Source organism: Elgaria multicarinata, chromosome 1, assembly GCF_023053635.1.
Source record: "Elgaria multicarinata webbii isolate HBS135686 ecotype San Diego chromosome 1, rElgMul1.1.pri, whole genome shotgun sequence".
Taxonomy (NCBI): domain Eukaryota; kingdom Metazoa; phylum Chordata; class Lepidosauria; order Squamata; family Anguidae; genus Elgaria; species Elgaria multicarinata.
The window spans coordinates 62832912-62860123 of NC_086171.1; the positions used below are offsets into that span (position 1 = coordinate 62832912).

Here is a 27212-nt window from a genome sequence, read left to right on the forward strand (position 1 = left end):
AGTTCGCATCTCCCAAATTCAAACATGGACTCAAATGGAATTTGTTGTTGAAGTCCGCACTTTAGGTAGGCATGAAAAAAGTGTATTTTTAAAATCTGCACTAATACACGTTAAAAAATGGGAGAACTGTGTGTGTAGGAGAGTGGCCTCTGTGAGGTGCTACTCCATTGCATCTAGTGCAATATTTCAATGGGGGGCAAAACATGTTCAAGCCTGACACCTCCATGCAAATAATACCTAATGTGCAAAGGAATGAATATGAACATAGAGGTCCACACACCACAATGAGTGTTGTGCCACCTCAAACTGTACATCCAAACCTCCAGGGGTGTCTTCAAATTAAAAAATGTGCACAAAGAATGTATACCTTTGCAAAATGCACATTGAAATACACACAAACGGGGGTGGGCGGGGTAACCCTCACAATCTCATATGGACACAAATCAGGATGAGATTCAAGGCGGAAACTGGACAGCCTCAATGAGCTCATGTTTTACTGTTTTTTTACGTCTCTAGGTTGATGTTCATGATTGTGATCATATGTATGACTCATAAATCAATTTATGTCCCATAAAGTATCATTTAGCATACATCACCAAGATGTTTGCAAGGTTTTTTGGGAGGGGGGGTATTTGGTGTTAATAGGTCAGTGTGCAAGCCTGGTAATCATGGCTAGAGACAGGTTTCTTAACATGACAGATACAAAACAATGCTATATCTATAATCTTAACTATTTTGGCTAGCTAGTATGAGCAACAGCGTGGTTCATCTTAACATGATATTAACCTGAAGAATCTGTGTGAACTAGGCTCTCAGTAGCAGACATTGATGGTCTAGAAACTGTTGAAAATAAAGATTTACTGGGTTTCTAAAAGAAGACTACCCTCATTTATTTGGATAATTATTGCCAATAGAATAAGTGCTTCAACAAGGATTAGAACATAACATTTCTAAGATTAGCAGCTTCCATGGCTAATTCATGGTACCTTGCATCAGCAGCAGATCTCATGCTAAATTTACTGTCTTCCTGCTGTGAAGTGAAATTAATATGTATGAGTTGTTAAAGACTGAAAGAGATAGAATGAGAGGAAAATACCATGTTAATGTCAGTTTTCAGACAAAAAAATAAATCTTGTAGACATGCTTTCCCCTTATTTGATTAACTTCCTTGAACGCTCTAAATCTGGGAGCTATTTAGGTCTCCATGAATTCCTTCTTTTAATGCTTTAAAACAAACAGGTATCTTAAAAACAAACAGAGCAGTAATTTAATATCTTTGGGAATTAATCTCTTTGGAAAGTGAAGATGTTTATATGAAGTATTTTAAACATTTCCATGCTAAGAGAAAGGGTAACACCACATGATTCTGCTTTTCAACATGGTTTTCAGTGTCGGGTCCATACATCTATATATCTGAATTGATGTTATGTCGGATCGATTTCTAATACTATCTTGGAGCATATAGGTTGTTTCTGGCTTTGTTCCTAAAGCTGATTTATACACTCAATAGGTTTAAGCATTTTAGGTCCAAAAATGTGATACAACTTTGGCAATAACTAAACACACGTGCTAAAATCTGAAACAGGCAATAAAACAATTGCAGTAATGGGGAAATGATTTCATTGAATTTCATTCTCTAAGCATCTGAGAATATTCATTGTGTTGACCGTCTTTTTCTGATCTTAATTCAGAGTGCTGGTTTTAATCTGTAAAGCCTTATATGGCCTGGGACGCAATACCTGATGGGTTGTCCCAGGCCACACTTAGGTAAATTGCTAAGATACTATAGTTTGCAAAACTTTCAAAATTGGAGTAACTCAAAAGAGAGCACAATAAACAAAAGGAATTTTATTGGAGGTGATGCCTTTTGAAAAACAGCATAACCGCTATTTCTTGAGTGTAAATACATCTTTCTGTTCCTTGAGCAATAGTCTTCCATTATGTTTTGGTCAGTACTCAGCAGTTCTATTCCTTAAACACTGTAAAATTACGATGAATTTCTCATTTCATGGGTGCTTGACAAAAGTTTGCTTTTTCTCTAGGGAAGTTGGAGGAATAGTGATGAAAGTAGCGGGAATAATTATTCCAAAGTTAATTATATTTTCAAATTAAACTACATCCTTGGGGGAGTTTCTTTCAAATCTCTAATTTAAAACTATGTCTGTAAAAAGGTTGTAACAAGGTAGATTAAATGTTTAAAATGTAAAGTGCTCAATTTCCCCCTCATAAGTACCTCCATAGACTGAATTTTCAAGTCCAGCCACACCCAAGCTCCAAATACCTTGAGAGAATAATATCATACTCTCTCTTAAAATTATGAGTGTTTATAGTAAAACTTAATCACATTTTATGACTTAAAGTATCAGAGGCAGTAAGCCTATATACACCAGTTGCTGTGGAACATGGGTAGGAGGGTGCTGTTCCATTGTTTCCTGCTTGTGGGTCCTGATTGACAGCTGATTGGCCACTGTGTGTTGGATTAGATGAACTCTTGGTTTGATCCAGCATGGTTTTTCTTACGTTCTTAAATACACCCAGTAATACAATTTTATTATACACCATATGCATATTAAATATTATAAAATGAAACTTTTGCTGTGTTTTATAGATTAAAAAACACTTGAGTGAAATTCAGTCTTTGTATACTTTCTACCAATTTTCCACTGACCCTCCTACCATCAGTGTTGTGCTCTGCAATGTTGCTTTGTTTTGCCATCCAAAGTGACTTTCCACTTTGGTTGCAGTAGCTGTCATGTCATCCTCAGCATTTGGAATGCATCTAAGCATCTGCTCAAGCTCAGCCCCATAGATTTGGCTGATAAGAACATAAGAAGTGCCAGGCTGGATCAGACCAAGGGTCCATCTAGTCCAGCACTCTGTTCACACAGTGGCCGACCAACTGGTAACCAGGGACCCACAAGAAGAACATGATGCAACAGCACCCTCCCGCCCATGTTCCCAAGGAACTGGTGCACACAGTCTTACTGCCTCAAATACTGGAGGGAGCACACAACCATCAGGGCTAGTAGCCATTGATAGCCTTCGCTTCCAGGAATTTATCCAACCCCCTTTTAAAGCCATCCAAGTTGGTGGCCATCACTGCATCTTGTGGTAGTGAGTTCCATAATTTAACTATGCACTGTGTGAAGAAGTACTTGCTTTGATTTGCTCTGGATCTCCCACCAATCAGCTTCATGGGATGACCCTGGGTTCTAGTATTTTGAGAGAGGGAGAAAAATATCTCCCTATCCACATTCTCCATACCATGCATAATTTTGTACACCTCTATCATGTCTCCCCTTAGCCTCCTTTTTTCCGAGCTAAATAATCCCATTTGATGTAACCTTCCCTCATAGGGGAGATGCTCCAGCACCTTAATCATTTTAGTTGCCCTTTTCTGCACTTTTTCCAGTTCTATAATATCCTTTTTTAGGTGTGGTGACCAGAACTGTACACAGTATTCTAAGTGTGGTTGCACCATAGATTTGTATAAAGGCAGTATGATACTGGCAGTTTTATTCTCAATTGCTTTTCTTATAATGCCTAACATGGAGTTTGCCTTCTTTACAGCTGCCACACACTGGGTGGACATCTGCATCGAGCTGTCCACCACAGTCCCAAGATCTCTTTCTTGTTCGGTCACCGCCTACTCAGATCCCATTAGGTTATACTTGAAGTTGGTTTTTTTTGCCCCAAAGTGCATTACTTTACACTTGCTTACATTGAACCGCATCTGTTATTTGGATGCCCACTCGCCCAGCTTGGAGAGATCCCTTTGGAGCTCTTCACAATCCCTTTGTGTTTTAACAACCTCAAATAATTTGGTGTTGTCAGCAAACTTGCCCACTTCACAGCTCCCTCCTAATTCCAGATCATTTATGAACAAGTTGAAAAGAATTGGTCCCCCAATATTGATCCCTGTGGGACCCCACTATTTACTTCCCTCCACCGGGAGAATTGACCATTTATTCCTACTCTCTGCTTTCTGTTCTTTAACCGGTTACTGATCCATAAGAGGACCTCTGTTCTTATTCCATGTCTACTAAGTTTATTCAGGAGTCTTTGGTGGGGGAGATGATCCTGCCAAGGTCCCAGTTGACTCCTGGAATTAGGAGATGACTAGGGCCATCAGTACAATTGCTTCTGAATATCTTCAGCCAAGATGTAAAGTTAATTCAGCTCCTTGATATTACAAGCAGCTAAGGACATTGAAATGGCACAGATGGTAGAAAACTCAGAGTGAATACAACCAAACACAGATTAGAGCCCAGTGCCAACCAATGGAGCTCTACAAACTGGGGAGGGTCTTGTTTAGTATAGGCCTAGTGGAATGTTCAAAGTGTTGTTGTGGAAATTTGCCATGCATTTTAAATGCACATCCTGACTGGTAAAATCTGCTGGGGCTGTCCTGTTATCATAGACTTCAGAAGTGGTAAAACTTCCATATTCCATGTTAGGTATAATTAAAAAAGGAACTGAAAATAAAACTGCCAATATTATGCCGTCCTTATACAAATCGGTGGTGCGACCAAACTTGGAATACTGTGTACAGTTCTGGTCACCACACACATAAAAAAAGGATATTGTAGAGCTGGAAAAGTGCAGAAAAGAGCAACTAAAATATTCAAGGGGCTGAAGCAACTCCCCCTAAGAGGAAAGGTTATAACTTCTGGGACTGTTTAGCTTAGAAAAGAGGGGAGTAAGTGAGGATGTGTTAGAAGTGTACAAAATTATGCATGATGTGTTCACCTTGTGAACCGTCCAGAGAGCTTCGGCTATTGGGCAGTATAAAAATGTAATAAATAAATAAATAAATAAATGTAGAGAATGTGGTTAGGGAGAGATTTTTCTTCTTCTCTCCTAAAGAACCCGGGCTCAGTCCATGATTGATGGGAGCTTCAGAATAGATGAAAGGAAGTACTTATTCTCATAGTGCATAGTTAAACTATGGAATTTGCTACCACAAGATGTGGTGATGGCCACCAATTTGGATGGCTTTAAAAGGGGATTGGACAAATTCCTGGAGGAGAAATCTATCGATGGCTACTAGTCCTGATGGCTATATGCTACCTCCAGTATCAAAGGCAGTCAGCCTATATACACCAGTTGCTGGGGGACATTGGTGGGAGGGTGCTGTTGCAGTCATGTACTGCTTGTGGCTTTCCCATGGGCAGCTGTTTGGTCACTGCGTGGACCTTGATCTGATCTAGCTTTTTGGCAAATCAGACATCTCTGGGAATGGGAGCAGTTGGCATGCTAGTCTCTGGTGTGCAAATGCACTCCTGGCCACCACCAAACTGAATCCAAGAGTATACCCAAACTGTAATCCTGAATTTTCATGAGGACTGCAACCCCATCCATCACAGATTGAATCTCTGTTCCCTGATCTTCCTTCTGACTAACCAAGAGCATCTCTCAAACAGGGTCCCCCATTGCCACCTTCTGAAATTGTCCCTCTAAGAAAGACTGCAAGCACCATTGAACAGTGCCTCCAAGTGCCATCTCAACACCTCAGAAGGATTCCATGACTGATGGTATCAAAAGCTGCCAAGACATCTAGCAGAACCACTAGATGTCTTGGTACCCTTCCCCTGTCCAGTTCCTGATATGTAGATAGTCCACCAAGCTGTCCCTAGTAGTCTCTGTCCCATAACTAGGACTGAAATGGATCTAGATAATCTGCCTCATACAGAAACCCATGGAATTGAGGCATCAACACACACTCCGATACCTTGCCCAAGAATGGAATGTTGGAAACTGGCCAGAAATTATCCAGTATGTTCAAGTTCAGGGAGTTTTTAACAACAACAACAAAGTCTCATTACTTCTTTTAGAGAAGATAGAGTAACACCTTGCCATAAGGAGATGTTCACCATTACCTGTACCCACTTGGCCAGTCCCCTTGCTATTGCTGATTTTAAGGGTTGGGAAGGGTAAGGATCCTGTGCACATGAGGCAAGTCTCACTTCTACAAGGATCCATCTACATCCACAGCTTGTATAAATTGAAATGTATCCATTATAGCTGGACTAACGGTGTTTTATAGCAAGCATAATATGAGAGGTGAGTTTTATAACCATAATAAAAGGCCCATATTTAGGGTAGCAGGATTATGCCTGCCTGCCCTGCTCTTGGCTCTGCCTTGTCCCACTTTGATACAATGTCTAATGGTTGTGCTTTTCTATTGTACTTTTCTATTGTGTTTTTATACTGTTGTTTGTTTTATACTTTGAATTTTATTTGATGGTTTTAACTTTTGTGAACAACCCAGAGAGCTTCAGCTATTGGGCGGCTATTTAACCCACCGTGGGTTATTGTGTTGCGTCGAGGGAGTTTTTTAAACCAATGATTGGTTATCTCCAGTATTCGAGGCAGTAAACCTGCATGCACCAGTTGTTGGGGAACATGGGTGGGAGGGTGTTGTTGCACCATGTCCTGCTTGTTCATCCCTGGCCAATGGCTGGTTGGCCACTGTGTGAACAGAGTGCTGGACTAGATGGACCCTTGGTCTGATCCAGCATCAGGGCACTTCTTAGGTTCTTAGCTTCTTAACCAATGCTGTGCAGATTTGGCTGTTTGATCGACTGTTGGGTACTGTGTTATATGGACTGCACCGTTGGTGATTTCTTCAGCCACCGTTGGTTATTTCTTCAGCCATCTTTGGTTATTTTGTCAGCCACTGAGTCATAAGTCAAGAGTGGTCAAGTGGCGGCTGCTGCTCTAGTCCAGATGGCAGGATAGAGTTTTGGCAGCAGTGGCTAAAGGGATACTAGTGGGAGGACTGAGAAGAGGAGACAGAGTGTGGGATAAGTGAGCAAACTCAGCATGGGCTAATAGTCAACTTAACGCTGATCCTAACCCACACCACGGTTGATCATTACCATGTTGTGTGGGGAGTACCCCCTAGACAAATAACTGTTGAGTTGACCCCACCATTGACTATTGTATTGTCCAAACGCAGCCAGTGTATACTGGTATTTTAAAAATGGATAGATATGAAGTAGTTTAAGTGCTTTGTGTACGTTACCTGTTGTTACCCTTACAACAACTCTGTAAGGTAAGTCACTATTAGCCCCCATATTTCAGAGGTGTACGCGGACTGAAAGTGAGAGTGGCTTACCTAAAACCACCTACTAAATTTTTCGCAGAAGTGAGATTCAAATCGGACTTCCTGATTCATAGCACAGTCTCTTAGTCAGTACATTACACTGGCTCTCAAAAGTATTGATACTGTGTTCTCAACTCATTTTTGTTTTGCAAATAGACATTTCAATCTATGGGAAGTTATAAACTAATTATAAACCTCTCAATCTTATTACCCATTTTGTAATTAAATAACAACTAGGATGATGTTTCCAGGTTAATGGTGCTGCCATAATCTGAACAGATTTCTTCATTATGCTTCAGTTAATTATCTTTATTTTGAAAGCTGGTAGAATCCAAATGGTATACGCCACTCTAAATATATTGCATAGAAGATTTGATAATTAAGAGGGAGTATTTCATTTTCAAAAGGTCAGGCACATACCAAGTACCTGTGAACATACATAAATGATGCAATTGCACAAATGACTAGGTGTCATCCTGGCCATTTGCCTGTATCCACAGATTAGATTAATTTCTACATTAAACCATCTATAATGAAGACAATAGCAGTGAATTCTAAGGTTGAGTTATTCTTTTCTGAGATATGTAGGATGCTTTGAACCCTGGCATTTCACCATATGGCTTTACCATGGACTAACTGCATGCTAATGCACACAGCTGCTTCACTCCCATTTGACTTTCTCTACTAGTATAAGCAGCTAATCTAACCAAAAAAGTGAAAGTGTACTGTGGTGTTCAAAACTGGTATCTTGGTTTGTGGTGCCCTTTATAAGCAGTGATTGTAAATCAGAGCTTGTTCTTGACCTACAAACTCTGGCTTGTTTGGGAACAGTAAACTAGGTACCTATGTTTGGATGTCACAGTAAGTTTTTGATTTCTGGCTAGTTTAGCCACTCGCACTAGTTGGCGGTACCAAGCAGGAGCAATAGCATGCAGCTCAGGAGTCACCAGAATTCCGACTTACTGTTCTGTATGCAGTGCAACCATCCAGTAAGAAGTGGTTGTGGCACATTTTGATCAAATTGCAGTACTTGTTATCTGTTTTCCTGTAATGAAAGTTCACAAATCTTTTTGCTGAACAGAAAATCTTTCTGTGAATGCAACTATAACATGCATCTTTCTCGGAGGGCTTACAATTTCAGCATTTAGATTTTTCCGTCTGTATTTACCAATGTAAATAACGCCAGTATTTTGTGAGTTAAGTATTTAGTACTTAATGGAAGTCACTTCAACTAGGGTGTGCTATCTGTCATTGCCAGTTAAGCAGGCCCCTGTTAGATTGCAGAATGCAGTAGCAGTAATACCTGTGGTGCTTGAATCCTTTTCCTTTTTCCTGCTAGATTGCTTGTGTCAGCATTTCCAGTTGTGTTCTTAGCTTGTTCCAGTTTTTTTAGAAGATGGATATCATACGTCTAAAATGGAGATTACTACTAATGCTGTATTTGATACTAAAACAGTCTTTCCTGTCCCTCTTGAAAACAGATGCAAGAGTGAGTCTCAGATTTGAAGTTGAACTGTGAAATTGTATACTGAATATGTCCAGCAACTTTTATTCTGATATTTCAACTTCTAAGGCAACTATTTCATTGAATATACTTTGCATTTTTGATTAGCTGTTTGATCTTCAAATTGACAATTATGGCATAAACGTGCATACCATGTTCTGTTATGATCTCACAGTCTTCAACTCAGATTTCACATTCCAATCTTTTTCCTGGTCCCTTTGAAAATGGCTATGGGTGCATGCCTCAGTTCATCCTTGAAATGCAAATAGGGCCCTGAATGAAACATCAAAATAGAAGTTATTGAAGAAAGGTAAACCATTGCACGTTGTATTAAATCATTCTTAGTAATCATTTTTTGTGATCCGCCCAGAGAGCTTCAATTATTGGGCGGTATAAAAATGCAAAAAATAAATAAATAGTCCCCTTGAAAAAAGGAGCAGAGTCTGAGCCGAGGTTTATTCTTGAAATAATAAGGATATTGTCATACCTTTGCATGACAACTTCCATTCTAACTTTTTAATCACCAAAGGAGATATTACACTGTGCTGTTTTAAATATTTCTTGGCTCCCATTGAAAATGGGTGTGGGTGTTGAGAAGATATGTGTACCTTAAACATGTGTAACAAAATTCATTATGATATCTCAATTTTCAAGGGAAGTATTGTGTTACAAATAAACAAATAGAATGCCAAATGGTTCATTAAACTCAAACTTTGCTTGGCCAATGAACATTGTGTTATTCTTCCATTATGTACTTTGTCTGAATAGCTTTATTATTTATTCCTTCATTTCATCTCTTCTAGCCTCAGAAAAAGAAAAAAGGGGAAAAAAGTTATCCAGGTTCTTAAGTTCTGCTAACCTATCACATAGGCTGGATATCTGCAAATATTTCACTAATTCACAAAGAAACTTCCTTTCTTTCTTGTCTTCCTTTAAAACAATGTATTGAAGTGTTTGGCAACAGGCTAAACATAAAGTAGTTGGAAGTTTAAGTAACTTCATCACACCTTATATTTATTAGGTATAGCTTTGAAAACGAACTCATTGACCATGGGTGGGTCACATGCAACAAGGTGCCTGTGAATGGGGATGCATATTACCCGACTTGCATAAGATGCATTCCTACCCAGGCAGTGTGAATGGGATTTGTCATATCTGAATGTGGATTTGTACCACATTTATATATGCGGTTCCCAGGTTAGCAAAATGACTGTGCACAAAGGCGTGCTTCAGCACGTGGAGCTTCCTGGTAGGATCAAGGCATCTGCGTCTATGGCATATACACTTCATAAACTAGTATGCTCTTTGCAAAAACTCTTGCTTGGATCCAAGGCAGAATTCTGCTTGCAAAATGGTGTTTTCCTCCCCTCTTTGTTCCCCCAAATGTCATATTTTACAACTTACAGTCTCTACATATTTTGACCTGCAACTCAGATCAACCTTAGCCAGCATAGCCAACGGATGAAGGAATCTGGAGGTCTACAAATTAAGCCACAGTGTAGGTTTAGCAAAAGAATGAGGAAGCTAGGGCAGTCATTTCCCCTCTCCCTACTCACAGAAAGTAACTGTAGATAAATAAGTATAAATAAATCCCCCAACTTCTCCTAGTAAGGAATAAGTATTCCAGGTAAAACACACAACAACAACAACAACAACAACAACAACAACAAAGATATGAAGACAGAAAGCCAGCAGGGATGTGGGGGCTATCCAGTGTATTGCCCTGAGTGCTACATGTATGACTATCTGCCTCCAGGAGAGAAGATGTGGGTGTAATGAGTTCTTGGCTCTCAGGGAATATGTTCATTCCCTTGCAGCCAAGGTTGCTGACCTGGAGAAGCTAAAAAAGCCACAGAGGTTGGTGTTTGAGACCTTCAAGGACCTATTAGCAGCATCCCATTCCCAGGGTGACACCACCTCTGCTGTCACAGAGAATGTGGTTCTTGGGAAGAAAGAGAGGAAGAGAAAAATGATCCTTTAGAAGGGACCTTTTCCTTAGAAAATGAACAAATAATCTCTCATGCCAAGGATGTGCCTCTGAGGGGAGGGGGGGGCTTGTGGTAGTCAGGGATTCAATCATTAGACACATAGACTGCTGGGTTTATGATGGACATGTAGACCACATGATGAATTACCTGCCTGATGCAAAGGCTGTGGATATCATGCACCATCTAGATAGCCTAGTAGATCCCTAAAAGCTAATAAATCACCAGGCCCAGATGGTATCCATTCTAGAGTTCTCAAAGAACTCAAATATGAAATTGCTGATCTTCTAAACAAAATATGCAGCATGTCCCTAAGATCAGCCTCTGTACCAGAGGACAGGAAGATGGAATTTGCTTCCATAAGATGTAGTTTTTATGGTTTGAAAATTTGTATATCAATTTTAATGTTTAATGTTTTAATCGTTTGTAAATTGCCCAGAAAGCTCCAACTATGGGGCAGGGCAGTATAGAAATGTAAAATAATAATAATAATAATAATAATAATAATAATAACAACAACAACAACAACAACAACAACAACAACAACAACCACAATTTGGATGGCTTTAAAAGGTGGTTAGATAAATTCCTGGAGGAGAAGGCCATCAATTGCTAGTAGTCTTGATAGTCATGTGCTACCTTCAGCATCATATGCAGTAAGCCTGTATGCACCAGTTGCTGGGGAACATTGGCAGGAAAATGTTGTTGCACTCATATCCTGCTTGTGAGTTCCTGGTCAACAACTGGTTGGCCACTGTGTGAACAAAGTGTTGGACTAGACGGACCCTTCGTCTGATTCAGCATGGCTCTTAAGTTGTCCACCCCTGTCTTAAGGTCTAGAGACACTCCCAAATGGTACTCAGTGTCATGGGGAAGCTCTGTAGCTGGAGGGGTGAATCAGCAGAAACTGAAAATCTCATGAAGGAACACAGGAAGCTGTCTTGTACCAGTCAGACCATTGGTTCATCTAACTCAGCATTGTCTGTAATACTGATTGGCAGTGTTTCTCCAAGGTTTCAGGCAGGAATTTTTCCAGGCCTTACCTCAGTGTAGGCACAAAAGCTTTGGAAGGCAGGATTAAATCCTAGTTGAATTCATACACTTTTATTCTAGAACTTCTGCAGCAAAAAGAAATAATGTTGAGTTTTAAAAACAAGTTTCTGAAAGAGCCAAGGGTTATTTTGTAAGTGGACTGTTTTGTCTTTTTTTGTATTGCACAACTCCCACATTTGAGTGCCTTACGATGGGTTTCAGGCAGAATGGGATTAAAATTCACCACACGTACTTGTCGTTAGGATTCACATCTGGATGGCAGTGCAGCAGCATATTGCTGAAAGCAAATAGTCTAGCAATTTTGATCGATAATAATGGAGTCTGAAAAAACACTGGAGGCATGAATAAGATTCCATTAATAACAAAAGAGGGAGAAAGAGATGTCTAGTGCTGTTCGTTTAATGTAGAACTCTCCAGAGACTGAAGTGGAGATTATGCCTGCTGCCCTTCATATTCGACACAGGTCCAGAGGACGCTGATTGGGTGACGGGCATCTCCATAGCAAGCGTGCTCATACTCATGAATAAGAGTCTAATTATATCTTAATGATCTCTACTGCAAATAGGAAAACAAAATCTTCGCCTCTGCAAATGGTTACCATCGTATAGCTGCAAGACTGGAGAAATTTAAATTATCCTTCTCTAATCTCAAGGGGATGCATTGTGAAAAATGAGGCTTGTTTATAGTTGAAAATTAAATTGCAGTAAAAGCTTATTTCAATAGACAGTAGAGGAACCATAATAAAATAATTTCGTAAAAATGGAAGTGAGAGCATGCTTAATGGAACATGATTAAATTTAATTTTCATGCTATCTCAATCATTAAGGTGCATTATCCTTCCTTACACCTAATTTAGGCTCTTTATCGGAGTCTCATGGAGTTACTTTTCCAGGAGACACTGAAACATATGCTGTGTTGGGAAATAAAAATGACAAATAATACAGTATTGATATTTCTACTTGGAAACATGGTTGCCAGTCTTAAACCGAAAACTTCCTTCAGTACAATCATCTGTTTGTAATAACTGCTTTATAGGGGAAATGGATTCCATGGAATAACTTGAAGTAGAGTACAGATATGAAGGCTTCAGGTGGTGTCATTTCATCAGTTAAAAGTATCAGTCACCAACAAAGTTTTTATTTTATTAATTTTATACAAAATTATATTTATTTTCTCTGAAACTGAATCTGTGTCAGTGCTTCCAAAACTAACTGAGGCTAATATTACTACTTTTTATTGCGAGTGGAGAAGGAAGCATAGAATAAAGACAGAGACACCAGAACTTGGGTTAAACTAGGGCCTCTTTATTTGAATAACATGGGTAGTTCTCCCCTCCCTGGATCAGCATGTGAAAGTGCAGGAATCAATGTGTCCTTTCTCAGGCCACTTGCCTGGCTTAATGGGCAAGCACTCTCCAAAGCCAGGAGTTGGGTAAAACCCGGCTCCTTTCTCATATGCCACTCTGCAAGTGTGGGGAGACTGCCTCACGTCACCCCCTCCCTGTGATTCACAGAGGGTAGGTGAGGCAGGAGGGTCTCCAAAGGCAAACCATATCCTGACATGGGAACCTCACAGTTCCCTAGGAGCAGGTCCTCCGGATATGCCAATCACCAAAAGGTGCCATAGTGCTCACCGTCCCTATTCTGATATTGCCAATTCCCGACATCCCACCACCAGAGGGGCCAAGTCCGCTTCCCATCCAAGCTGTTCCGGCTGGGCGGGTATTGGGTTTCCTGAACAAAACTCAATTACTTTTGTTATTGTTTTTGCTTGTTTTACATTGAATATACCATTTTAGAAGATTAAAGCTCCCAGTTATAATATCGTATGATGTTGGATTTGACTCTCAAGCAGAAGTTTTTGCTCACTAGGCATTTGAGACTTTTACATGGCTTTTTAGGTTTGTTGCTTCTGTGTTGAATATGATTGTTACCCAATATAATGCTTCATTGTATACATTTCAGCTGATCAGGGTTTTACCAAAAAAAATATGAATAGTTAAATATTTGTATTATTGATTATTAAGTAAATCAATATTTTATTTGAAAATAACATTTTAAAAATAGTTCTGACCAGGAGAAGTAACTATCTTCACTCTTCTTCTTTCCCCAGTACTAACTTGTATCCTAACAAAATATTTTAAAAATATATTGTTAGCTATGGAACGTTGATAGTACAATCTGTAAGGAGATGTCTATCAAGAACACGTTTAAACACCAGATGTTTGAAGGTTGATTCAGTAATGAGAGGGAGAGCCCTACAAACCTCAGTTAAGGGTATGTAAACCAGTTTGCATGAGCTTTTATAAAGTTCAAAGCAAACTGGGGTGGGGGTGGGATACTTTCAGAAGGAAGAGAAGGGGCTGACCATTCACATTCTCACACCCTCATTTCCTACAGCACATTTAAAGGGGTAAGGAAAGAGGAGTGAATTAAAAATACATGCTCAGGACATAAATAGACAGTGATTTAGAGCTGGTTTCAGTCCCAAAATCAACAAATAAAATGGTTTGGAGCATATAAGGAAACTCTAAACATGGCAGCTTTTTCACTATCATTGGATTTCACTTTTGCAGTCTTTCTACCTGCTCTCCGTACAGGTTTTAGCTCCACACCACTACCAGGCTTCCTTATATTTCTGTTCAAAATAATACTCCTTGTATTAAATGCACATTTGGAGAGGCAGTTTGGTATAGTGGTTATAGTGTTGAACTGGGACTTGGGAGTTCTGCGTTCTAGTTCCCACTCAGGCTATGAAGCTCATTGGGTGACTTAGGGTCAGTCATTCAAAATAAGTCTAGTCTATCTCATAGGGTGATTGTGAGGAGAAAATGGAGGATTATGTAAGCTGTCTTGAATTCCTTGTGAGAGGAAAAAATGGCAGAATATAAATGTAATAATATGTAATATTTTAAAAAAATGGAAAGGAGAGGGGAGAATCAGAAACCCCTCTAGCAGAAATGGAGACAGACTGACTATATGGATTTTGAAGTTCTGCATATTATATTTCAAACAGCTATGTAACTAATATATTCAGAAATCACATTCAAATAGCTATGTAGCTTTTTAACATGCAAACCACTGGTAGAGATAATACCTTCTTTTAGGCTGCAATCGTATACCTGTTTACCGAACTGAGCCTTGATGTAAAGTTTGGAGAATTTCAGTGAGCTCGAGCATCCCTGGTTCTCCCCTCCCTAGCCTGCATCCAACTCAAGGCAAGCCAGATCTTTGTGGCACTGCTGCCCAACCCTCCATGCGTACGTATGCATCAGCCCTGTGTCACACATAAGATGCAGCTTCACTCTACTATTTTAATTAAAATATATACACAGATCTAGTTTTATCACTTTGCTATAAAATAGATAATACAAAGAGTAATTTATTCACAGAGTAGGCACTCTCATTTTTAGACTGTGATGCTAGCCTCTCAGGGCTCATCTACACCAAGCAAGATTTTCCACTATGAAAGTGGTATGAAAGTGGTATATAAAAGGCAGGAGCCACACTACTGCTTTATAGCAGTATTGAAGTGCACTGCAGGATCTGCACTACTGCTTTATAGTGGTGCTAAAGTGCACTGACAACTGTTGGGGCCCATGACACATCTACACCAAGCAGGATATAACACTATGAAAGTGGTATGAAAGCGGTATATGGTACACGTCAATGGGCCCCAACAGTTGTCTGTGCACTTCAATACTGCTATAAAGTAGTAGTGTGGCTCCTGCCTTTTATATACTGCTTTCATAGTGGAATATCCTGCTTGGTGTAGATGAGCCCCCAGTCTTGGTAGGAATAAATTATACCAAATATAGCATAAAGCTTTGCTTCTGTTAAAATATTTTCTACAGACAGCCAATAGCAAACATTCATGGTTGTTTTATTGCTTTCCACACAAATGATAAACTAGAGAACTTTTAACTTTTATGTTTTTCAGTATATTTATTTATTGTAGAATTCATAAATTGCTCCACACCAAGAGGTATTGGAGTGATGTAAAACAAATTAAAATAAAGATTAAACAAATTAACAAGTTGAACATTTTTAAAAAAATTACAATTAACTTCAGTAAAGCAGTGGCTAGAATTTATTCATTAGTCAGGAGATACTTGCCTGATAAGAAAAGTTTCTGAACGAATCTCCAACCCATGTGGTACCACCAGGATTATATCACTTCTGTGTCACTGTATCTGCACAAGTCAATGCGAAGGCATTTTCCCTTTTACAGTAATTATCTTGTTTGCCAACAAAGGTCATGTAGAAACTCAGGAAGAGAGAGAGAGAGAGAGAGATGCCCCAAGTAATTGCAATTTAGCCACTATAATTTCATTAAGTGGAATAAAATTACTGTGTGAAATGTCATAGCATTCGGTGACTTAGTTATATTACATATCTGAAATTAACCCTTACCGTGTTTTTGATCTGTCAAAGTAGTACAATTAATATAAATTTATTATATTAGATGGTTACAGTATCGATGTATGTAAAATCTAATACACTAAAAATGACTATATTGCAAGATCTGTATGATACTTTACTCATCGCTATGTGTCAGCTTAGTTTTAAACACTAAAAAAAATTCTTCCATCATCCTGCATCACTGAAAATGTAAATTTAAAGTCCTGTGCTCTACAAAGAGTGTAGTAGTTTTGGTGGGTTCTTTTCTGTAAACTAGTCCTTTATTTTATTTTTTATTTTCCTTGTTATGCCCTTGGTATTTCATAGCTGGCCTGTTTAAGCACTGAAGCAATTAGTTTTGAGAAGGCTGATTCTTCAGGGTCCAGTGCTTTCTTGCCTTTCATTTGCTGAAGCTGTACATTTTAATGAAGTTGTTTCATCTGTGTTGCCAAACACTAGAATTTTGCTGCTTCAGTTCTAATTATCTCTGCTGGCAAATGCTATGTTTTATTAAAGCTGTCAAGAGCACTGTTCATTAAATGTCCACAGTCTGTGGTGTCGTACACACAAATTAGATCAGCTTTGCTCATTGATAGATTGTGCAGAACTTAAATACTTTCTACACAGCCCTTAGAAATCCAATGTAGCAGTCACCAGCAGATGAGGCATGCCTATGGCTTCATGAAACTTAGGACCAACTCAGACATGAAGCAACTGGTGTGGTAGACCTCTCACAGTAGTATACCAATTCAGATGTCGTATGGTGGTCCCATTGACATTTATTCCTGGACTTTTTTTTTTTTTTACTGTTTGCAGTGGTTTTCAACATACCACAAATATACCTATGTGTGCAGTGGTGGAATAAAATTATGTATCTTTCCATGACAGATTGTTCCCAGTAAACATGATGGAGGCACTGATGGAGCAAATTTAAATGGAGCACTATAAGAACATAAGAGTCATGCTGGATCAGACCAAGGGGCCATCTCATCCAGCATTCTGTTCACACAGTAGCTAACCAGCTGTCTGTTGGACATGAGTGCAATAACACCCTCCCAGTCATGATCCCCAGCAACTGGTATATATAGGCATACTGCCTCATAGCCATCAGAACTAGTAGCCATTGATAGCTTTATCATCCATACATATCACCTTGAGGTTGAGCTGTTAATGTGATCTTAATATTAACAGCTGCATCTATGCAACATTTTTGGTGATAGAGCACATGGTTTGCATGCAAGCCAGGTTCGATCCCTGGCTTCTAAAGTTAGGGTGAGGAAAGAATCCTGCCTGAAACCCTAGAGAGCAACAGCTAGTCAATGTGGACAATGCTGGACTAGATGGACCAATGGTCATTATAAGGCAGCTTCCCATGTTCCTAAATGTTGAACATATTTTTCTCTATTATATTGATACATTAAAGTCGTGGAATTTTTTATAGGTTTTTTTTAACAGCAAATATATGGTGCTGACTGACAGATTTAGTACACTGAATGGAAAGTATTTGTTGCATCATCATTTCTCACTTTTATCTCAGTGATCGTTCTGCTACCTTTGCAATTTGGGTTTGCCATGGGACATGGTTTCCTACATTAGTTGATTTTATTGTGGCATGCATGGTTTTGCTTCCATTTTTATTAATGAGTTTAAGCCCCAAGCATGTTTTAAGGATTGGAGTTGGAGTACTTAGCCATTATGAATCATCATGATTTGAAGATGTTGCTGCTTGCAACTGGCAACAGACAGAGGGGTTTCAAATCCCACAAGTGTTGGACACACAGATTTGCCCACTAATTCTACCATCCAATTCTGTTTTTGACTCAAAACATTGCGTGTGCGCGCACACACACACACACACACACACGAGCACTGCTCTCCTCTTATTCTGTTTATAAAGTGGGAGGAGGTGTTATCTTAGCATACATAGAGATGTGAAATCCTGCGGGGTGGGGGGACAGAAAAAATCAGGTTAAAGGTTTTTTGGTTTTTTCCCGAGGACTCTTGTTTGTTATCTGAAAAATTGAAAAGCTTTGGTTTATGAAATATGTTCTTTTAGAATTTAAGAAAAACTATGTATATATTGTTACTTTACTCACCACAAGATGATTTCTAAAACTATATAATAACACTTTTATAGAAAAACTACAAATGTAAATTGTCTGGAAATAATGAAGCCATGGGAAAAATGTTCCCCCCCCCCTCAATCCTCTGTGTAAGATTCCGAACATAGTTAATTCTTTATGTGAAGTATATTTTACTGATATGCATTTATGCTCAGTTTCCCAACATGTGAGTAGAGTCACCATTGTGCATACTTGACAGTTTGGGTTTTGTTCTATAGTGCCCTCTGTTTCTGATGCTGCAGCAGGCATTCAATGTAGTTCTAATATATTCAGACAATACTTGCAAATTTACTAAATCAGTTTACTTTTAAACATTTTAAAATATAATGACATTTTTTGAGCAAACTAAGTTACACATAAAATAACTTTAGGAGTAAAAAGCCTGCTTTATGTTCTTAAACAGCCCTCCCCAACCTGGTGCGCTCCAGATAGTTTGGATCACAGTGCCCAGCATTCCTAACCATTGGCCCTGCTGCCTGAGGCTGATGGGAGCTGAAGTCCAAAATATCTGGAGGGCAGCAGGTTTGGGAAGACTGCCTTAAAGCAACAAAATGACTTTAGAAAAAGAGCTTTTATAAAAAAAGATTGCTCTTTTTTTAAAAAACAACAACAATTTTTCTGACCCCACCCTGCACCCGTGGGGGTAGAAATGGTTTTTCCTGCCATGGCCTCAGGATTTCCAGAAATTTACATCTCTGTAAGTTAAGTTTTATTCCATTGTTGAGAAGCTCAGTGTTGAGGGATATCTCCATGGGCTTTCTCTTCAGACCAACCAGAGAGTGAACATTCCCATCCCTTGTTGCCTTGGGCAAATGGTTATCTGTTTTGGAAGCATCTTGAAATACTTTTGCTTTACAATTAAAGGGTTAGCTTTCAGAAATAGTCCTGAAGACAGACAGGCATGATTCATCTTTGCATTCTTTTTAATTATGTATGTCCCAAAGAGCTCCCGAAGTGGCTTACAAATAAGAAAAATAAATAAATAAACAAACAAATTAGTATAAAACACAGTAAAAAGACAAAGGAACAGCAGTAAAATACACACAATTAAAATAGGACTAAAAGAACTAAAATGCCAGGGTGAATACAAGTTTTTTCACCTGGCATTAAAAAGTCATCAAACGCTGTGCCAGGCTAGTCTCCCTAAGGAGGGTGTTCCAGAGGTTAGAGAGCCACAACTGAAAATGCTCTGTCTTTGTCCATCATCCATCTCTCTCTCTCTCTCACACACACACACACAGATGTTATCTTAATGTTCAGGTAGAGTCTTGTGGGAAACCTAAGTTATCCAGATCCAAAACTGTTTAGGGCTTTAAAGGTAAAAATTATACCTCTGAATTTTAGAGCAGCGTTCAAGAGCAGCCCCACATACAACTCGTTATTGTTGTCTAAATGGTTTTTTACCAGAGCATGGATATTTGTGGCCAGACTATCTTTTGTGCAGTAGGAGCACAGCAGGCACATCAGTCTAACTTGGGCCTCTTAAGAACAAGGGTATATCTAATAGCACTTCCAGGGTTGGATCCAAGATCTGCCTTCCACTGATGGAAGGTGCCCTCTGTGGAGCATTTCAGGGGGCTGGGGGAGCTTCCCTAAGGAATAGGGGTTGGAGAAACCTGCTTCTGCCAGCTCATTTGCATGTGCCTAAATCTTGAGTCCAACCCCTGGCCTGACCCTTTGGGGGAAAGCACTCCTATCTCGAACCGGATGACCACCACCTCCCAAGTCAGGTAAACTACGTCAACAGTACCTTTCTCTTTGCATTTTCCTTAATCTTTTCTTCTGTCATTCATTTATTTATTTTTACCTCAGTTGAGTTAATTCAATCATCTGTCTTTATTAATTTGTAAGTGTCAAACTCTGTAACTTCGTATGTGTTATGCTTTGTAGTAAGGAATAACCTACAATTCTTATAGCATATATCCAGGAATGGAGCAGCTGCTTCATCTGGTGAAAATAATTGGGAAAATACTTTTGGCACAAGCCCTTAGTCCCCATCTTCAACTGAAATTAAACCTACGTAAATGTAACTGAATTTAATACATATCCTTCCCCATCTCCTCCTGTTTCCCCCCTGTGTCAAATTTTTAGATTGTAAATTCCTTGAGGCAAAATCTGTTATCTTTTAAAGTGCCACGCACATTTATTGTACTATTTCGGTAAATTGTCAAAATCATCATTGGGATCTTGTGACTGGTATGCTTCAAAATACCAGCAAACCTTGTTAAACTCTAAAGTGATTCTGTTGTGTGGTTCCCCCCTCCCCTGCTAAACACGCTAGGGAGCTGGGAAAAACAAGAGTCTGGGATGAACACTTGAACCTAAAAAGTGGGGTGGCTCTCAGAGGCCCCGTCAATAGCCTCTCCTCCGATGGGGATGCTCAGGAGTCACTGGGAAGCAGGCTTTAAAGGGCAGAATAAATGCAGTCCCCTGAAGGGATTCAGGAAGAGCTGTGAGGTGTATAGGTTTCGTTGCTTCTCTTGTAACCTCAGCAATTTCCCAGTATTGCCTCTCCTTTATTTTCCCGAGGCAAGAGAGGAGATTGTAGATAGCCAGGTCTTAGTATCCGGCACAGAGCACTTGCTTCATCAATTAAAAATCACAGAGAAAATGTCAAATACATTTTCAGGATTGGCCATAAGGCAAGGTGAGGGGGCCATTATTGGTAGCAGATTTTGAACTATCATTAAAAGGAAGTAAATTGCCATTTATTTATTTTTTAGTATATTGTATTCTACTATCACATTGAGGTACCATATAGATTTGTTACTGGGGCACAAAACTTTCTTGGGCTGTTTCCGTATATTTTGAAACTTTATATTTGTTACACCCACCTCCAGGACAGGGATAGCTTGGCCACGGTGGTTACAGGCATTGGTAACCTCAAGATTGGATTACTGCAATGCGCTCTATGTGGGGCTGCCCTTAAAGCTGCTCCGGAAGCTGATGCTAGTGCAGAATGCTGCAGCTCAGCTGTTGTCTGGGGCTGCCCCTTTCCAGCATGTAACTCCTCTGCTGAGGGAACTGCACTGGCTGCCTATTCACTACCAGGCCAGGTTTAAGGTTCTTGTACTTGTGTACAAAGCCCTAAACAACTTGGGACCAGGATACCTGAGAGAGCGCCTTCTCCCCTACCAACCTGCCCGGTCACTGAGGTCATCCGAGAGCATGCTCCTGGTGGTTCCACATAGACCCATCCTCTGATTGCAGTTCACCAGGGAAAGAGCCTTCAGCGTGGTAGCCCCCCTCCTATGGAATTCCCTGCCTCTGGAGGTCAGGCAGGCGCAAACTTTGTATTCCTTTCACGCCTCCTGAAAATGTCATTATTCCAGGAAGCCTTTCCTTAATGACCAGCCACAGTTCACTATACATTTTGCTTCTTTTAAAATCTATTTTAAAGTGTTTTATTCTGTTTTTCTTTTCTTTTATCTTGTACACCGCTCCGAAATTTTGAATGGGGAGCGGTACATAAATATTGTAAATAAATAAATAAATAATATAAACATTGTTATTAATGGATACAGCTTAAAGATACTATATCAGATTAAATGCATAGATTTCAGTCATTCAATTTATTAGTGACAATAACTAGATGTTAGTGATCAGTTCTGGAAATATACATCAGTAGTGTTTATAGGACTGTAGCTTTGAAAGTCCAGTTATTTGTCATTATATTGTAGTAGGTACAATAAGAGGGTTAAGTGTTAATAGAAGAAAAATCCTATTCATGTATAAATTATTTTTTTATCCTGTTCTTACAAGGGTCTCTTAGTGGTCTCCCATCCAGCGAATTGATCACATTCACAACTGCTTTGCCTCAGCTGTTCTCCAGCATTGGTTGCTCCTAAACTATTCAGTGGGTCTACTTGTCAATGTGAGTGTATCTACTGTACACATGGAAAGACAATTCTTATACAGATGTATTCTTTGTTACAGGAGCACCAGGGTAACCTACTGGGAAACACAATGCAGACTGCAGTTGCAATCCTAAATAACCTGGTTTCTTATAAAAATACAAATATGGCATTACTTTATGAACAAGGTATGTATTTCTAATGTCTGTTATTTATTGCATACAAATGTTGGGCAGCAGATTTCTTCAGAAACAGTTCACAGACCATTTCGAAGCAAGTTTCTTAAGAAGAGAAAGGAATTTTAGTACAGCTGCGATCAGGCTTCAACAATTCTGTTTGCCGAGCATAATAAACTGCTGGCCTTTCTCCCAACGTTGAAGGTGCAGAGATCATTGCCACCTGCACAGCTCCAAAGACTGGCGACTACATGCCCAAGGTGGCTGGAGTGCAGATTTTAAAAACGCCGCCCTTTTCTGCTCCAGAACAACTTCAAGCAGCGGCACCCAAGTTGCCATTTTCCCCACGGGACCCTTCCCTTTAGGGTGTGGGACGCCACTGGGGGTGCTTTGGGAAGGCCTAGGGCAGTGCAGTGGGAATCTGGCAACCAGTTTTTGGCTGGATCAGCAAGGTCAACAAAAGATTGTAGACCCCTGGCTGCAGTAGGAGGATTCTGAGGCTATAAAGCTGGGGTAACACATCTTTTTCAGCCAAGGGTCAAATTCCATGTTAGAGAAGCTCTTGGGGGCTGCATTCCAGTGGTGGGCATTAGCCACAGGCAGATGTGGGCAGTTCTCCCCCAAGGTATATCGCAGTCGCACAGCACTCCTGAATGTATTAAAGAAAGAACTGTTGATAAACCAACAGGGAGTGGGGTAGGCAGTGTTATTACTCAAATGCATTTTTCCTGGTGTGTCACGCAGCCTAAATGTAATTGTTTTGTGTACATGATTTTATCTTTTACTCCATGCCATCTTTCATCCAAACCTACATAGTAATGTATGTATTGTTAACTATTGCATTAACCATATCTTTTTAGATTAGATATATTTTGATTTGACGGAATTCTTTCAGGCAACGTAATGGATGGATGGATATAAATGAATACTTTCTAACAGTTAAAGTCTTGTATCACCTTTTGTAATAAGCTATCAGTCAGCTGTTTCTGAATAAATATGTGGCCACTAAACTAAAACCATTTACCATCCATTGTCTCATTGATATATTCTTGCTATTCCAGAAAGTTCAAAGTTTCCTCACTATATCTCAGATGTTTTTGGCTCATGCAACTTCTACTTCCCTGGAATCTGCCAACTTCTCAGTGCCTCTAACTTCCATTTGATATATAGTCTCACCTGTAATAATTCCTTCACTTTAGAACAGAGGTGCATAACCTTAGCCCCGAGTTCTGTATAGGATGCTGATTTGGGGTTTGGGGGCAGCGCCTGCACATACAGAGTTATCCTGCACTCTGTTGGCAGCAGCAGTGATGATGGCATGCACTGCAAAGCAAAGTGCTGTGCCTGCTAACTCAAGGTTGCAACGGCACACCATTTTAATTTGAAACATCATTCCTTCCAGTTTGGCAAAGTGTCAGCAAGTGGAACTAATCAGAGGCTGCCTTTCGGCTTGCGCAGCCAATGAAGACACTGAAGCAGGACAGGGACAGGCTGCATCCCTTCAGAACCCTCCCTCACTGCTCCAGTGCCTGCATTAGCCATATACCCTGAAAGGTAACATCTTATTGACTCAGCCTGCTGCCACTCCCTCAGACTGGTATAAATGCTTCAAATGTTAAAAGTGCACTGCTGCAGATGCAGAAAAAGAGCATGTCCACCAGTGACAGCATAAAAAACAAAGAATGGAGCAAAAAGTTAGGTTGGTTGCGGGGTGGGGGGGGGCGCATGCAGCCTCAGACTGTGGTTGTGCACCCCTGCTTTAGAAGCTGTTTGGAACAGTTCTTTTGGAGTTAAGTGTTGCATGCTGTGTATAGAAGGCGGGTTAACAGAGGGCAGGGGGCTGCCTATATGCAAGGAAAGCCCCAGGGCAAGTGCGCAGTGGCACTGTGTTGATTATGCGAGGCAGCAGCCATTGCACACACACCCTGGGGCTTTCCTGTGAAGCTGCAAAGAAGAAAAGTTTGGGACTTACCCCGGCTTTTTTCTCTGGAGCGAGGTGAGTACGATGCATCTGCCATCTACCCTCTCTCTGGAGTTTCAGTGGAGACATGGCCAGGCAGATGGCAACCTCTGATTGGTCGCTGTCTGCAAGGGCTTGGGGTGGGCCCAGCCACTGGAAAACCATGCTTTTCTTGCTGGGTAGGGATTAGCTGCCACACACCCCCCCCGAAAGCAGCAAAAGTGCAGGGTTTAGGCAGCCCCCAAGTCTCTGCAGGAATATAGTGTGCTGTGCAGTGGTGTGTTTTGATTGCAGGAGGGCCTTTCCAGATGTAGTTAATGTGGAGTTCAGTAACAGCAATTGCTGGATGAGTCAGATGATATTGCCCCAGCAAATGCTTCTCTTGTGTAGGAGTTGTTGTTTTTCCATGGCCTCCAGATGCCATTCTCAGTCCTACCGGAGAGGCCCTGCCCTTGAGACAGGGCGGGCCCAGGGCAAGGTCTTTCACTGCCTGTAGTGAGAGGGAAGATGCATTGCCCTCACCCCCTGGGTCCCTGTCCTGGAAGCAGCAGCTATGGGGCTCTCATGAGACGAGGGAAGGAGTGGGCAACGGTTGCTGTAGAGAACCCCACTGGCTACTCTTTCACTGCCATTGCAGGAGAGTGGCTAGTGGGGCCCTCCAGAGCACCTGTTGGAGGTTGCGGGGGCAGGGAGTGGAGCAATTTGCTACCCTTCTTGCTCTGTCACCTGATGTGGGCACCTCACCCTGCTTCTTGAGTGGGCCAGCCCTGAGATAGGGTCTCCTGAAGGACTGGGAGTGCCTGTCAGAAGCTGTGTAAAACAAGAATTCACAGTGAGATTTTTCCTTTTCATCAGCAAACCAATAACTTGTGCTTGCTGCTAATCTGAAATTCCTGGACTAGTAAAATTGCTGTAAGAATGGTAGATTCAGTAATTTTAATATAAATTTCTGAGGATGTTGCGAACCATACTAGATGTCCATCTTTCCCTACCTATGTGAATACGCAAACATTTTTAAACTGTTTTCTCCTGGTTGGTTGGTTTGTTCAATAGTGCCTAATCATGTGGCTCTCAAGGGCCAGGGAGATAGCAGAGTATTCCACTCACCCCTGCTTTATCCTCCAGCCCGAGCTGGTGGACTGAATGTGAATGGAAAGAAGTAGCCTTCATTCACCCATCCCAGTCTCCATGTAGCATGCAGAGGGATGAGGGTGCAATGAAAACAGAAATTTTAGGGCGATTCCCCCAGATCTTGAAGCCAGACAGGGCCATCTGTCTCAGTAATGCAGGCAAGTGTCTCTTTTCTATTCCTAACTTAACAAGTGAAAAGGTGTAGCATGACTACTTGTGGAGGGTTCAAGTTCCGTTGTTTCAAGAGGTGCAAAGAATGCTCAGTGCAGTGAACTCAGAAGAGGATAGGGTACCTGTTTAAATCAACCCAAGTCTCTTCCTCCCCACAGGAAGCATTATAACTGTACAAAGCATAGGAAGGGTAGTCAGCCTACTCAAAGGTGACCTAGTTATCTTTGGAGCCTATTTAACAACACTAGAGCAATGGCTGCTAATAATTGTCACAAGATGCAATTGTTGGCTTTGTCATTGGTAGGTGGACCCAGGACACACTTTTTAGGGTGTTCAAGCTGCTTGACTAGTTTCTAGATCCATTTCTGATTGGGACTATGGATAATAAGTCAGTGCCCAATGTCAAGAAGGAGAAAAGACTTAGACTGCACCAGTACTTTCAGACCTTCAAACTAACCCTTGAACCCGAGCTTCAAACCCAAGGAGCAACAAGCAAAAATACCCACCAAAAATTCTTCTAGGGACAATGCCAGCAGATCATCTTCATCAAAAGATAATCAGTCATGGTACACAACTGACGCCAGGTTGACTGTCACCATCAGTCCCATTGGTGGTCATCATCTTTCCTTCGCAGCAAGGTAGAGAGAAGTCACCAAAGAGACAGTTGAAAAAGGGTACTCTCTAGAGGTTTTCAGTTATCTGAGGGAGTGTCTCTGAGATCCATCCACAAGGGGGAAAATCCTCCTCACACTTCAAGTGATTTGTCACCTTCGGAATATAGAATCTGTTCTCTTTTTTTATACCAAAAATGCCAAAACAAAACACACCAAAAAAAAAAAAAAAGGAAGGGGAAAAAAAGATAAACATAACCATATTTTGCCAATTGTAAAATAGTTCAAAATGGAGAAGTTTGCTTAATATTTGGAAATAATTTACTGTAGCCTGATTACAATGTAGTTTGGCCAGCAACATAAATTCAGTTTTATTATGTTGAGTGTATATAAAATATAATCTGTTTGTATTTCTTGAAAAAGGTTAATCGTATTCATTCTTCTCATTATGCTTGGTTTTGTATAGATATTTGGGTGACAAAGAGCAAGTATTTGCCTTTAAACTTTAGCTTCAAGGAAATACAGTTAAATTGCATGCATTTTCAAGAAGACTATAACTTGATATGAAAAAGTAAATTCTTAAAAAAAACACAGACATGTGCATACCTCTAGAAAACTTAAACCAATATTCTTTTAATGATCTATTTCATTTTAAAGTTCCAGTAAATACTAGAATGTTAGACATCGGTAATTCTCAAAAGTTGATATTTGTTTGACAAGGCAAGTTAGATTTGCCTAGTAATATAACTCAGATCCACTTACCGAATCACTTACCGATTAACATAGTGTCACTTTGATTTGATTTAATTTAATTTCCTTAACCATTATCAGGGCCTAGAGAAGACCTATTGCTGTCCAGCAGCTGTAGAACTCTAGCTGGCACTGAGAGATTTTGAATACTACAATGCAAAGGGGATCACATGACCTTGTGCTTTCTCTTCCGTACACTTTTCCATAGTGTCCAAAATAGCAGTTTTTGTTTCTTGAACAACCTCCTAGTGTTTGGTAATATGGAAAAAGTTATGTGAAGAAATTCAGGGAACCACATTACGCAATGTGCCTTTAACACAATTGGTGTATTCTGAAGTTCGTGAAAGTCAGGAAGTTCAAGATTACCAAAACATTTGGGGAAAATT

The 27212-nt window shown here is 40.2% G+C and overlaps 1 protein-coding gene across 1 annotated transcript in view; it reads left to right on the forward strand.

Moving 5' to 3' along the window:
* ULK4 (unc-51 like kinase 4) overlaps window positions 1–27212 on the forward strand; it is a 206656-nt gene that overhangs the window by 102537 nt on the left and 76907 nt on the right. Inside the window, exon 32 of the mRNA XM_063129233.1 lies at window positions 22110–22215. Within this exon, the coding sequence (XP_062985303.1) occupies window positions 22110–22215 (106 nt within the window). The remainder of the gene's footprint in view (window positions 1–22109; window positions 22216–27212) is intronic.